This window comes from Amphiura filiformis, chromosome 18 (assembly GCF_039555335.1).
Source record: "Amphiura filiformis chromosome 18, Afil_fr2py, whole genome shotgun sequence".
Lineage (NCBI taxonomy): Eukaryota > Metazoa > Echinodermata > Ophiuroidea > Amphilepidida > Amphiuridae > Amphiura > Amphiura filiformis.
Window position 1 is genome coordinate 31,387,587 of NC_092645.1, and position 15,768 is coordinate 31,403,354.

The 15,768-nt window shown below is 35.9% G+C and overlaps 1 protein-coding gene across 1 annotated transcript in view; it reads right to left on the reverse strand.

Annotated features, from left to right (window-relative positions):
• LOC140140114 (scavenger receptor cysteine-rich domain superfamily protein-like) overlaps positions 1 to 15,768 on the reverse strand; it is a 79,141-nt gene that overhangs the window by 37,659 nt on the left and 25,714 nt on the right. Inside the window, 3 exon segments of the mRNA XM_072161943.1 lie at positions 1,928 to 2,242; positions 7,458 to 7,653; positions 10,977 to 11,095. Of these exon segments, the coding sequence (XP_072018044.1) occupies positions 1,928 to 2,242; positions 7,458 to 7,653; positions 10,977 to 11,095 (630 nt within the window).

The following is a 15,768-nucleotide window of genomic DNA, read 5'->3' on the forward strand; positions in this document are numbered from 1 at the left end:
AGGCGGCAAATTCAAAACTGAGATAAAAGGTAAAAATATGGAGTAAAAAACAATAAAATACATAAGAAAATAGACATCAAAACACTTCATAACTTTAGAACCAAGTATGCTAGGCCTTTGGGTTTTCAGTAAATGATAGCCTATTGTATGTGTAATGTAATAATTATAGTAACTCAATTTTCAAAAATGCCTGCTTTGGCCCCTATGGACCAGATCGTGTCACATATTAGCATTATGGAATGTAACCCTGAGCACAGCGGGTGGTCAACCAATGTATTTGAATAGGAAGAATTCCTCCTTTGATGCAAAATAAGTAACTTGTCGCAAGTTAGTTATATTATGGTAAGCGTTTCCGTAGATAAATATTTTTTCTGTAGGTAGATATTTTTGAAATTACGTTTTGATGATATTGTGATGAAATCAAGATTGCATGATATTCAGTAAATTTGCAATTCGAAATTGCCGCCAAGAATACTATTCCAAATTTCCAATTCAAAATTACTAAGATTTGAATAGCGAGGTCACCGCCGGGGGTCAGAGATCAGGCTCGAGGTTACACTCACATTGATACGCATTGGTCACATGTCCAGAAAATTTTCCCCTGAAAATATACCCATTAATGTTGAGTGGCGTTAGGAAATTAGAGAAAGAAAAATGGTAGGAACAAAAAAAAGATAGAAATAATATAGTAAAAAGAAGCTAAGAATACAGAATAAAGACAACTAAAAATTATCAAGAAAAGACATAATGAGGAAGTGAAAGAAAGAAGAACAAAGAAATTCTAAATTTACAGTGAAAGACTAGGACTAGAAAAATGAAAGAGATATAAGGAAGGAAAATATATGAAATGAAGCGAAAGTTGCATTGTTAAAAATGATATTGCATCATATTTTGATACTTTATCCAATCAGTCTATTGGGCTATTCCAGATGTATTCCGCACCCCCCCTATGGAAGACACTTCTGGAATTCGGGGCTAAATTGACAGCCGGAATTCACATGTCAGGAAAACCCCATGGAAGACCCTGCCGGAATTGTGGTAATATGGCCAGCCGGAATTCAAGTAAATGTTAATGTCTTCCATAGGGTTCCAGCTGGAATTAGAATTTAAGTAAATGTCTTTCATAGGTTAATCGAGATGGCGACCATAAGTGAAGATCCTGCCGGACTTGGAGCATTTTTGACCATTTTCCAGCTGGAATATTAAGAAATATGAATGTCTTCCATAGGCACATCATGGCCTTTCACAATCCCCACTCTTGTTTTTTTGTTAATTTTAGCCGCCGGAATTTCACCTAATCCCAATGTCTTCCATACCCTCCAGCCGGAATCTGTGTTAATTTTGACCTTTCGTATTGAAGATATGGATTTTTTTTCCAAAACACACAAAAAAATTAGGTCTTTTGGGGAAAAAATCTTTATCTTCAATATGAAAGGTCAAAATTTTCAATTGATCGTCGGCTTTTCCTTCCAACTACATACACTTTAAGAATATATCATTATTAGGACTGTTATATATCAAAAATGTAAAAAATATCAAATTTTAATAATTTGTCATAAAATTTGTATTATATTGTGAATTTCAAAAATGAAAATTATTTGATATCAGAAAGACATTCTTCGTATTCAGAATGCAATTCGATATGTCTGCTGTGCTCTCATGTCCCACAAAAAATACTGTCAAAACGCTCAAAACGCTCATTCCAGATCCCTTAATTATTTTGAAACCCACACTCCTCCTGTATTATTGTTTTACCTCTATCTTTCACAACTAGAGTATTTCAGATGGAAGTTACCCAATTGTCTATTCTATTCAAAACTCATATTCCCTCTGTAGAAGGGTTTAGCTAAAATCTTCAACAGGGGTAGTGTGGATTTTAGATGGAACAACCCATCCAACACAATTCAATGATAACTTTACAACTTACTTGTACATACTACACCAGCATCTCTGCTATGGTCACACGCATCCATACTCCACGGATCATGTGGACAATTCTCAACCCCTGTCTCATTTCCCACACACTGAACATTTTTAAGAAGAGACGGTGAATCTGTACTGCCTTCTCCGTAAAATGCGGCCGATTTGGAAGAATTAGCGGAAGGAAAGCCCAGTTGCCGGCAGACGACGTCAGCGTCTGATCTATCCCAGCCTGCGTCACATATTGTACCCCAAGTGTTATTGTAAAAAAGTTCTACTCTTCCTTCTAGTGATGTGGGGCCATCGCTTACCCTTATTTTATCTGGAATGAAAAAGAACAAATATTATGATTATTTCGACATTTCTTGTTTTCATATGAAAATTGGGCCGAAGAAGGATTTGAACCAACGACCTCTGCTATCCAGCCCTATGATGTTTTTTATTAAACAATGAATTTAAATTATAATGTCTAGTTTACATTATGAATGGAATCTGGAAGAAAAAAGAGCAATATTAGTTCAGTTGGTAGAGCATCAGTCCGGTGATCCAAAGGTCCCAGGCTCAAATCCTGGATGGTCAGGATTTTTTCCCTGGCTGTCATTTATGTATGTGGAGACTTGTGTTAAAACCTTTCTTAGATATATTTAGATTATTTAAACCTTTCTTGTTCTTAATGAAGAAGGGGAGTAAAGAAAATTGACTAAAGCGGGATTGGCAAGGGGAAGCAAAATTTACTTTTTCTCCAGCCCCCCCCCCCCCAACCCCGGGTAGGAGCGGCCTGGGTACGCCATTGCACTAGATAGCAAATCAGTATCAAAAATTGAAATGTAAAAATCAATTGTGGGAAGTGTAAGATATCTTCTGTGTGTGTGGTGACTTTAAAACAATACTCAAACCCCTTCTTCTCATCAAAATTCAACAAAAACATTGATGAAATCCAGCCTACCCTAGCAGTATTTATCCAGTATAAGGATACTATGCCAAACTGCCTCCAGCTATTGATGTGAGGATCGTCCCTTGCATCGTCATGGTAATTTAACACTTAATGTTAAGTTGGAAAAACTTGAGAAACAATCAAACTGAAAGCCCTAGCCAGTGAATCACTGAATACAAGAAATGTAGGTTTTGGTGGTTTTGAAGCAAGCACACATGGTCATGTTGATTCCACCATAATCAGGGTTTCTCAACTTTATTTTGCTCTATGGCTGTAAGGGGCCAAAACACAATTCAAACATAGATGCTTGTAGGCCAAATACACCCTAGTATCTGGTTTTCCGTTACATTTTAAATTGATAAAGGACCAAAATATTTTAGTGGCTGGTGGGCCATATTGGCCTGTGGGCCGCCTGTTGTGAACCCTTGCTATGGTCACAATGATATTAAGTATGGTCACAATGATTTTAAACATGGTCATGTTGATTTCAAATATGGTCAGGTTCTTCTACCATAGACCTGTGTCTATAAGGCAAATCACCTTCGATACTAACCTCTGTGTTTAAGTGGCAAATACGCTGCTACAGATGCAGTGTTTGATCTCAGCAATTTTATCTTGCACACATCATGAAAATATGATACTGGACTTTGTTTGTTTGTTTCTGCAGTGTCTGTTATTCATTTCTCCACTTTCTTAATTGTAAAAGAGTGAAACACTCACTCTCCAAAAGATTGAGGAGAGTGAAAATCACTCCAAAAGAGTGAAAATCACTCCTAAAAGAGTGGCTTCCCATTCTTTCCAGATATGATAAGGGATGTTACTCTTTTTTGAGTAATATCCCTTATATCCAGGCCCGTACGCAGGATTTTTTTTGGGGGGTGCTGATTTTGAAAAAGTGGATTTTTTTCCCAAGAGGGGGTGCGATTTTGTAAAAAGTGGACTTTTTCCCCCAAATTTGGTCCTTTTTTGACCAAAAAAACGTTAAAAAAAACTGATTTTTTGGCTCGCTGCGCTCGCAAATTCTTAAATTTTTGGACTTTTTGTATACTTTTGCAAATTTGGGGAGGTGCGGTCGCACCCCTGCACCCCCCCTGCGTACGGGCCTGCTTATATCATACCTGGAATGAATTATTTCTACTCTCACCTATTTGGAGAGAGAGTGTTTCACTTGTTTACATTAAAAGAGTACATGTATGATCACACCACATATCAACAATCATCTTGCACTATCTTGAAATGGTTTTTTTCATAGCCTACATTTTGTGACACGATAGTGTAGTAGCTGAATTGGAATTGAATATAACTTGATATATTGTAATTACATGCCTGATATACTATGTTCCTATTTGTACAGTCATTGAAACCAAATGTCACATTTAATTGGCATGTTTTCTATTCATGCTGTAGGCGTTATGGAGTTTGCATGCAGTATTCATAGTATTGATGTCACTACATCTGTATCTTCCTTATGTGCATTATAAACTGCATATAAAAACTACCTACTCCCTATTCCAGAAAAAATACAGCACTAATTTTCTTTTTTGGATTAAAAATATATTATCCTGTTTTGCCTTGTGAACTATCTTACTCCCCCCACCTCTCCAATATGTTGAAGATTTTAGGCCTTTTTTGACCATTTCAGACAATTTTTTACAATTTTCTTCAAATTTTGCTCCCTCTCCCCCTTGAAAAAAAAATCCTGGCAACGTTACTGCTTTTTATACACATCTTAACTATTAAACCATTGCCGTGACGTCACTCTATTCAATTTACTGTTGATTATTATCTACGAATCAACACTTTTCTGAACGAATCAACGGTTAAGTGTGGATTCGTAAGTACGAATCCACCGAATCTACCGGGATTGAACCCGGTCGCATCGCTGCGTGAGAGGTGTCAATGCTGACCACTACACTATTGCTACCTTGTCGATGATTCACGTAACAATGCTTAGTTAAGTGTGCCATTGACGTATCGTAGTAAAATCATGGAATATTTTGTTTTTTGAACACAAATCATGAAAGGTTTGTCTTTACCATGTTTATTATGTCCACTGAATTTGGCAGTGAATGCTTTATTGAATTCACCAATTAATTTAATTTACCAAAAAAACAAAAACAAAAAAAACCACGGAATCGAACCCGCAACATGATAAAAGAATACATTTACATAGGTCTAACACAGAAAATCTAAACATCCAGCGCCTTAGCCCGTTAGACCACGGAGGAATTCGATGAATCAACAAGTGGTTTTAAAGGTGTTAAAATAACAAGTGAGGTAATATAAATCGATTCAATGCCGCATTAGTGCATGTTCTTAATATATACAAATATAATGCTGGAAGTGAATGAAATATTTTAAATGAAGACTAAATATTATTAGAAGTGCTTTTAAAAAGTAAATTACAAACATATACAATGAATACAATAAATATATATATATACAATGAATATGCCTAAATTTAAAAAAATGCATAAAAGAAATAATAATAATTTTCAATAGATAAATAATAGATCAATAAATAAATATATGAATAAAAGCTTATTATGAAAAGATGAATAAATAAATAGTTAAATAAATATATAGATAAATGAATAAAAAAGAATGAAAGAAAGAAAGAAAGAAAGAGAGAAGGAAAGAAAGAAAGAAAGAAAGAAAGAAAGAAAGAAGGAAATAAAGAAGGAAAGTGAAAAAGAAAGAAAAAAGAAAGAAAGAAAGAAAGAAAGAAAGAAAGAAAGAAAGAAAGAAAGAAAGAAAGAAAGAAAGAGAAAGAAAAAATAAGTAATAACAAATGTATCCACTCTCTGTGCGTAGTCATGCAATAAATATTCATGCAATAAATGAAATAATAATAATTTCAAATGATTAAATAATAGATCAATAAATAAAAAATAAATAAATAAATATATGAAAAGATGAATAAATAAATAATGAAATTAATGAGAAAAATTAATATATAAAGAAAGAGAGAATAAATTTTAAAAAAAGAGAGAAAGAGAGAAAGAAAGAAAGAAAGAAAGAAAGAAAGAAAGAAAGAAAGAAAGAAAGAAAGAAAGAAAGAAAGAAAGAAAGAAAGAAAGAAAGAAAGAAAGAAAGAAAGAAAGAAAGAAAGAAAAAAAAAAGTAATGAAAATGTATCCACTCTCTGGGCCTAGTCATGCAATAAATATTCATGCAATAAATGAAATAATAATAATAATTTCAAATAAATAAATAAATAATAGATCAATAAATAAATAAATGAATAAAAAAATATATGAAAAGATGAATAAATAAATAATTAAATAAATAAATGAGAAAAATGAATATATAAAGAAAGAAAGAAAGAGAGAATAAATAAATTTAAAAAAAAGAAAGAAAGAAAGAAAGAAAGAAAGAAAGAAAGAAAGAAAGAAAGAAAGAAAGAAAGAAAGAAAGAAAGAAAGAAAGAAAGAAAGAAAGAAAGAAAGAAAGAAAGAAAGAAAGAAAGAAAGAAAGAAAGAAATAAAGAAAGAAAGAAAGAAAAAATAAATAAAAAATAAAAAATAAATAATAAATAATGTATCCACTCTCTGGACCTAGTCATGCAATAAATATTCATGCAGTAAATGAAATAATAATAATAATTTCAAATAAATAAAATAATAATAGATCAATTAAAAAAATAAGTGAATAAAAAATAATGAAAAGATGAATAAATAAATACTTAAATAAATGAAGAAAGAAAGAAAGAAAGAAAGAAAGAAAGAAAGAAAGAAAAGAAAAAAAAAGAAAGAAAGAAAGAAAGAAAGAAAGAAAGAAAGAAAGAAAGAAAGAAAGAAAGAAAGAAAGAAACGAAGCGAACGAGCGAACTAACGAAGCGAAAGAAAGAAAGAAAGAAAGAAAGAAATTGAAATAAATAAATAAATAAATAAATAAATAAATAATTAAAAAAATGTATCCACTCTCTGGGCCTATTTATATTTGGGGCAATGGTTTAAGTCAGAGAATACACTCGAAAGTATTGATTCGTAGATCCCAATCCACTCGCTATCGCTCGTGGATTCGGATCTACGAATCAATACTTTCTCGTGTATTCTCCTTAACAGAATCCCCTATCATACTCCTGCCCTCATCTTGTGACCCCCTCCCCCCGAGTCAGAATTTTGTTTCACAGTGCGAGAATCAAGCTTGATTCTTACAGAATAAATTTGCGGAAATCATATTCTTGCCAATCAACTTCTGTGTAAACTACAAATATTTGCGAGAATCAACTTTGATTCACACAAATCTGTTCACCAGAATCTTTGCGAGAATCAATTCTTGGATTCTCGCCAAAATTCTGACCCTCCCGGGGAGGGCGGGTTAGTGTAGTGGTCTTCTCACTCGCTTCTCACCACTGTGGCCTGGGTTCAATTCCCCGCGGTGCCACATGTGAGTTTGGTTGCCGATCCATGCTTGTCCTCGCAGGTTTTTCTCCAGGTGCTCCGGATTTCCTCCTGCATCTAAAATCGGACCTCTTCCCATATCCATGTCCCGTCATATCCAGATGGCATCCCTTGAATTTAGTTGCCTCTGAGCACTATTGGGTTTAGCCTGGCTTCGGCCGAATGTTATAAATAAATAAATAAATAAATATATCTTACCAACGCATATAACACCAGCATCTTCCGTATGTGCACAGTTATGTTGTTCCCAGCCTCTGTGATTGCAATCACTAATTTTTTCTTCGGTTCAGACACAACTCAGATCATCTAGAAATATTGACCCGATGCCGTGACTGAAATGCCCACAGCATCTTGTTGCATTGGCGTCGGCAAAACCTAGCTGTCTGCATACTACCTGTATAAAATAGAAACAATAATTTAAGCTTTGAACAAATGATAATTCAAGATTATCCAACCAGTGTTGTTATCATTTCAAGAAGGTATTAAGGGATCTGGAATGAGCATTTTGAGCGTTTCAACAGTATTTTTTGTGGGACATGAGAGCACATCAGACATATTGAATTACATTCTGAATACAAAGAATGTCTTTCTGATATCAAATAATTTTCATTTTTTGAAATTCACGATATAATACAAATTTTATGACAAATTATTAAAATTTGATATTTTTTACATTTTTGATATATAACGGTCCTCGAAGTAAATTTTATCAATCTAATGATATATTCTTACAGTGTATGTAGCTGGGAGGAAAAGCAGACGATCAATTGACAATTTTAACCTTTCATATTGAAGATATGGATTTTGGTCCCAAAAAGACCTAATTTTTTTTGGTGGTTTGGGAAAAAATCCATATCTTCAATACGAAAGGTCAAAATTGATCGTCGGCTTTTCATCCCACATTATAAAGCTTTTTTAGCAGTGTTTTAGTGTACAAATTTCACAATGAAAGTAGTATAGATTTGTTTGAAGCTACACTAAAATTCTTCCCTGTTTTTTTTTTTCTTTTCTTCATTCCCCTTTCTTTTCTTCCCTCTTTTTCTTTCTTTTTCTCTTCTTCCTTCCCCTTTCCTCTTCTTTCCTTTTTTCTTCTCCCTTCTCCTTTCTCTTCTTCCCTCTTTCTTTCCCTTTTTTCTCTCCTTCCCCCTTTTCCCCTTTCCCTATTTATTGCTCTTCTTCCCAGTTTTTTTTGTCCAGGGCCTGGGGGCAGCTTCCCCCGGCCCCCACTGGTTACGCCACTGCATCTTGTCCTGTAGAACAATCAACTCATATTCGCATTTTTGGTGATAAAACAGTTCGATACTTTTGGCAGCATCATATTTTGAGACATTGTAAGTAGTCAACTGGTCAATTTAACAAGCCGGCACCAGGCTAAGGTGGGAAAATAGAGTATGGTTTGAATGATTGTTTAAAAAAAAGAAAATAATAAAGAAAAAATAATTCTGAATGAATGAAGCTTGATAATACTCATAAAAGTGTAAATAAAATCAAGTTCTTTTAATGAAATAATTTTTGTAATAAAATTTACAAAGTTTTATTGCAAAATTATTTCATTATCAACACATTCAACCTGAGAATTTTGCTCTAAACTTAGCTATAGGGTAATAGGATACCTAAACTGAATATATGCAGAATATTGACTCTAATGTTTTCATTTATTGAGCTACATGTTATAAACTGTACATGTATATATTAAATGTTGTCATTGTGGATGAGCGTGAAACATGCCAACCGCAATAGCACAAGCATAACAATAGCTGCCTTGAGAAGAGGAAACAGGATCAGGAAGATTCAAGGGACCTTGGGGATAGCAAGAAATATTCATGAATATTTTCAATCTAAGCTATATTGTGCAACTGTATGTGAAATAGAGATCAATAGCTGCTTGATGAATAATACATTCTTTGTGAAGCGCAACCAGCACATTTTAATTTTTGGATGGGTTCTTTTTAAAAACAAACAAACCCAATGGAAGTTGTCACTCTGGCATTTGCTTGAACTTTTATACTATTATTGATAAGCCACAAAAAAGTTTATGGACCTGACTGACTCAAATTTTGTGTTAGATTTTTTCCCCTTTTTTACTTTTTGCTAAATTCATGTAAAATTAGCCGCTGTATTGATTTTGACTGAAAATTTTTGAAAAAAATTCAGAACATTTTCAAAATATGTTTGCAAAAAAATCATCAAATTTTTGCCAAATTTTCAAGCTTTCTGTGATATTTTAGGGTCATTTTAACCTCCAGAAAGAATATCCATTCTGACCCTACTTGAAAAGTCCATCCACCCATGGTTTTTTTTGTGCGGCCTAAACAGGAAGCTGTTGGTTTATAAAAAAAATGCAAACTGACAGAGATGCCACTCAGGTTCACTCAAAAAAACCTGAAACTGGTGAGAAAAACCTGAAAAAGTATGTGAATGCAGGCCATAAAGCCAAAAACGGGCTGAAAAAATGTAAAAACGCGGGAATTTGGACTCACAAAAAACCTGAATTCAGGCTAAAACCTGAAAAGGGGCATCTCTGCAAACAGCAGCTATTGCTTATCTACTAGACATTTATGTTCTTTCACTCGCAACAACATTTCAAATTTATGTACAGACTTATATGATTGAACATGTGTAGCATAATTCATGTGCCTGCATCAGATATAAGATATGCCAGAAAGGAGATTGTGTATTTGTATGAAATCAACGGTTTAGTGCCAGGTGGTCCTATCTGGAACAGCTGCCTTGTAGACATTTGATAATTTCTGCTTTCTATATTGTACGGAATCTAAACATTTGACTCCTGGGAGCTATTGCAGAAAGGGCCTTCTTGCACTTAACTCTCGATAGTCGATATGGGTCAGGCAGAAACAAGAAAAATTAAGGAAAAATAAGGAAACAAATATATGTTTAAAACGAGACAAATTTTTAAACTTGTAAGAAATTATGAAGAAAAAGTTTTCAGTATAAGATTTGTCAAAAAGTTGATCCAAACAAAGCCTGATTTTTAGTTTTGTAATTCTTACTTGTGGTCTCAACTCTTCTTTCTTCCGATGCCTATGACCATATGACCCTATATGATCTGTGACCTGTAAATGACTTTTAACCTCTTACCTTTGCATCATTTATATCCCAGCCATCATCATTGTCCCCCATCTACCACCATATAAGACTTCTACTAGTGCTGTAATCGACAAGCTTTCTGGGTATCGATATGTCGGGAGGCAAACATCCGACATGTCGATACTATTATCGATACTCACGCAGTTTGAAACACGGATTTGAGTTTACCAATTTTATTATCAGTAAGTTCCAGAAACAAGTTAACAACAAGTGTATTGAAGCCTAACAGCTAAAACTACATGGATCATGCATCAAACAAACGAAAGTGGTATTGCAAATCCGCAATTTTACATGACTTTGGCAATGTGTGCCATGTCGTTTGTGTATCGATACTGACATTGAGTGTTTCGACATGTCGGAAGTCTATGTATTTTCCGACTATCGATACTTATGACAATTGATTACAGCACTAACTTCTACTCTGCCTTCTGATGGTGCCTATGACCCTATATGACCTATACGTGACCTTTGACCTCTTACCTTTGCATCATTTATATCCCAGCCATCATCACATATTGTCCCCCATCTACCCCCATATAAGACTTCTACTCTGCCTTCTGATGGTGCCTATGACCCTATATGACCTGTAAGTGACCTTTAACCTCTTACCTTTGCATCATTTATATCCCAGCCATCATCACATATTGTGCCCCATCTACCCCCATATAAGACCTCTACTCTGCCTTCTGACGGTGAGCTACCATCAACTAACCTCACAGCACCATCATCTGAAAAGAGATAAAAACACAGGCAAATGAAGAAAAGCTGAAAATATTTACAATTATGTATGTCAACTCTTTTTCCTAAACCACATTAATTTACACACATAGCAGTCAAGTTAGTTGAATCGATAAGGCATTCGACTATGGTGCGAGAGGTTGCGGGTTCAAACCCTGGCGGTGCCTAGTACGTCCTTGTAGAAAAATTGAGTTAGCTTGAAATTCCCCTGGACAAGGAACTTACTGCTAATTGTCTATTGTAACCTGTACGAAACTCGGGGAGCTGATCCTGGTTGCGAAGGTTGTTTGTGGAATGTCTAGGGTGTGAGCTCTTGTAGCAGCAAAGTCCCTGATTTGTTGTTAACTGGTTTATGGAATGATGTGGGGCCGTAGTGGTCAGCGACAACCTGTAAAGTGTGCTGAGGCTTGTGGATCAACGTCTAGGCATAATTGTGCCTGTGCATGTACAAAATGGAGCTCTGGATCAGGTTGTGAGCTTAAAATGCTAAAAACACCAATATTTTGACAAATCGCAGGGAAAATATACAAATGCGGGCCATGTCAAATTATGGTTTGAATAAAGTAGGGGCAAGTCACTACTAGGAGGGGACATATTTTTGTGCAAGACAGTCCTACCCTGAAAAACTGCATGAGTGATTCAAGGAAAACCATTGGATAACATAAGGCTACTATTAACCATGGCTGCTACACCTTGTCTATGATACATTCACCACCCTATTACAGGTGGATTTGTAGCCGTCAAAATGACTACAACCTACAGCAATGAAAACAAATTACTAGTTTAGTTAAGACTAACCCATAGCTATAATTACATTATGACTTCTGGCATGGGATGGTCATGAACCTTCAATACAGACACACTCTAATTTCCACACACAAGTTGTGAAAAATTCTCAAATGAGAAGTAGCTGACAAACACCTTGCAGTCAGTTCCCACCTGGGTTACACCTGGCTGTCTGTACACCCTACCTTGGGCAACATGGACATTTTCTGACCATGATGGAAGTAAGAGATGATATTGAAATGAATGATTCATTCAGGTTACATACAAAAACAGCATTTCCACAAATTGTGACAAGCAGGAAAAGACAAGGATTACACCACACATATCCTTCTAATGTGCGAGTGTCCTTGAAAATGTTATTTGATGGAGAAAGGCATCTTAACCACCATTAGGTTGGAAAGACAGAACGGCGGTGTCTCTACCCGGGCCTTAAGCCTATGGTGTAATTGCAGGTCTTTATACAACACACATATCCTTCCAATGTGCGAGTGTCCCCTCCCTGCTTACAGATTAACTGTATGTCCAATACGAAAATGTGAAAAGTAATCACCATTTAATTACAAACGTAATAACTTCATCTGAGCAGTGCGTTATATCAGCCGCCAAAATGACCTCTAGGCTTGTCAATGATAACAGATTACTTGTTAAGTCTACCCAAGAGTGCCGTGGTAATTACACAGCAATCCTGTCATGGACAGCTAAGGGCATGGGATCTATGATTGCGACAGTGTTCATGAATTCTAGATAAATAAAGGCACGTCCACATGGAGGGCCTTTTGTTTTAAGCAACACAGTTCTTGAGCAAAAGCTTGGGGAAATCTGCCGTGTGAATGCTCTCAAGGATTCCAATCCTTAAGTTTATCCCCAAGAATTTGAGGGGATTTCATGATTTCGCGAGCGATACGCAATCGATGCTCGAGTGCTACTGCCGTGTGAAAGATACATTTTGTGATTCTCAAGTGGTGAGCTTAAATTTAACCTATGACCTTGGTTTAATAATATTTAATGCAATACAACATCACTCATGACAGAGTCATCCTCATTTAAATAAAATTCTGTCCTCCATAAGGTATCACGGGAAAATTCGCATGATAATACAATAAAATGTATGAATGGTTGTGGAATCAATCTAGAGACCTGTCCCTCTGTCATCTTAAGCTATCTTAGAACTGTCCTCCAGCATGGCAGCCATTTCAATTGTTAATTTGTTATACCATTCCAGTTGGATTATTGCAAACACTCTTTTATGGTTCAATTTAGCGCAATACTGGATAGGTCAGAGTAAGCTTCCATGACAACATCAGGCATTGCAAAACTGGAGGATTCCAGGCTTCAATGGAGTCAGTCGTGTGAACACACACTCAGGGATTGACTTAAGAATCGCAATACTCAAGCACGCCAATTCTCAAGAGTTCTGTGACCATCTGAATACAGCAAATGTCTCTAGACAGTGTTAGCAGATAACCAGACAATCTTTACACCATATCGATGAGACCCTCCGCAGCTTGTGGCTACTAAGCTGTGAGAACAGTCCGACATCTCTACACCATCTACACAGTGATAACAGCTTAGTAGACAAAGGCCAAATTCAAATGAGGCCTTTTGAGCCAATAGGGGCAACATCCTGGGACAGCATCCTATTTAAACATGAAGAAAAGATAAACATTGCCTTGGTCAGAGAGTTGGCTCATTAACAATGAATTGCCATCTTGTTTGTCTTCTACAGGGACACTCTGTCTGCCAATCTATAGCCACATGACTTTAACTCTAACTTTGCCAGAATAGTTTAGTGGGGAAGCACAGCCATACTGTGCACAGAATTATCTGTTCACTTTATAAATTAAGCAATTTCTTACAAACACTAAAACTAATTTACAAAATAAAACAAAGTGGTTGATAGATGGAGAATTTTGTTCAATACGCATTTTGAAACCTCATTCTGCTCAATGTGACTTTGTTCCCCCCCTGCATATGACGAAAGTTCGACAAAAGTGACAAATTTGGATACTTTGTCCTCCAAGGAAATGTTCACTGCCTTTCTTTACAGGCTCATTACAGCATGGACACTCATTCCCCTGTGCTCATAATTTGTGTGCTTCCAGGGGCAAGTCAATGTAAATTAGTCACTTTTGAAAAGCTCGCTTTTATCATTCAATTGCTATATGTCATGGAACTATATTATATGCAGAAGAAAATTATAATATGTTCTGACTTTAAACTTTTTAAAGCTAAAGTCAACAAAGATTTCTAATGTGGCAACTGATCCTTATAATGTTCCAGTTGCATGTATATGCCTGTGAAAGCATTCACTATACAAGCCTGTATTATATTTAATGAGCTACAAATTAACTCCCCACTCCTCGTTTCCTTCCTTTCTTTCCTCTTTTGTGGAGTCATGGTCAAACTACAACCAATACTCTAAAGTGCACACATCATACACTTCAATTTTGTTCTACAAAAAACAACTTTGAAAAACAAAAGTGCATATGAAAGTCACAAAGAGCAAGTGGCGGCGCTACGGGTGTGGGGGTGTGGGGGCTTTTTGCGGCAATTTGTCGATTTTGCCCCCCTCCCCCAGAAATTCACTCTGGCCCCCCAATGCCCCCCGAAAAAAATTCCTGGTGCCGCCACTGCAAAGAGCAAGTTTAGATACCGCTGAACACCTGATAGCATGATGTTTAAAGCATTGCATTGCATTTGAATATTATCCAAGAATATTATCTTGGTCAATTTTTAGATGACAAAAATGTAAGATGTAGGGCCTACTACATGTAAGATATTTGTATGTATTAAAGTACTACTACATTGCGTACAAAAATAATGCACATTTAAACAATCACAAATGTGGCCAATACTCTGATCTTCTTAAGGTAAGAACTAACTCTATACCACTGAAGCTGTTTGGTAATCTTCCCCGGGGGGTTCACTCCCATTGTGGCCTGTACACCATCCGCGTATTAGTTTTTCGTGGGTAGGCACGATATGCGCATATCATGTTTAGGGTGTCAAAAACATGAAAAATTGGAAAAAAGGGTAGCAAAATTGCAAATGCTAATACGCGGAAATGAAATTTGATGCAAGGAATAAAATCCCTGTTTAGGGTGTGAAAACAGGCGTGTTTTCCTGTTTAGGGTATCTTTTTAGCCAAGGGTTAAATCCTTGTTTAGGGTGCAGTGACCCCCCCCCCCCCCCTCCTGGGTATAAATCTTCATCAGATTAAATAGGTAATGGTGGTTTTACATTCTCCAGCACAAGAACAAATAAGCACAATATGACCGGGGAACGATTGCTTGCTACAATTGGTAACTGAATATAGTTTACCATCACAAAGTGTTACAAATAAACAAGACAAAATACAAAAGAAATCCTGGCCAGTACACAAACCAACTGAAAAAACAACAACAAAGGAATGTGAAAACAACAACAAAGGAATGTACTGCCATTACGTAGACATTCAGAGTATATATACAACACACATAGAGCATAACACATAACATTTTACATTACTTTTTTACAGTTTTGTTATTCACAGTGGAATAGTGTGAGTTTTCCTGATATGGGTGGGGGGGGGGGCACCAAGCCTGATATGGGGGGGGGGACAGGCCATTTTCATCTACTTGCTATAGTATTTTCAAAAATTTTCACTTTTATTGCAACAGCACATACTCCATGATCCCAGGGGCAATTGCATATTGGCTCATGTCATGTGCTTGTCAATAGACCCCTCCTTTTGCTGCATTTTGAACAAATTTAACATTTTTGTGGCAATTTTAGTTTCAAAATGGCAAATTTTCACAACATTTTGAACATTTTTACCCAGAACGTTATTTTTCATTGTCAATGCCACCCAATTTGAGTGTTCCCACACAAAATGACC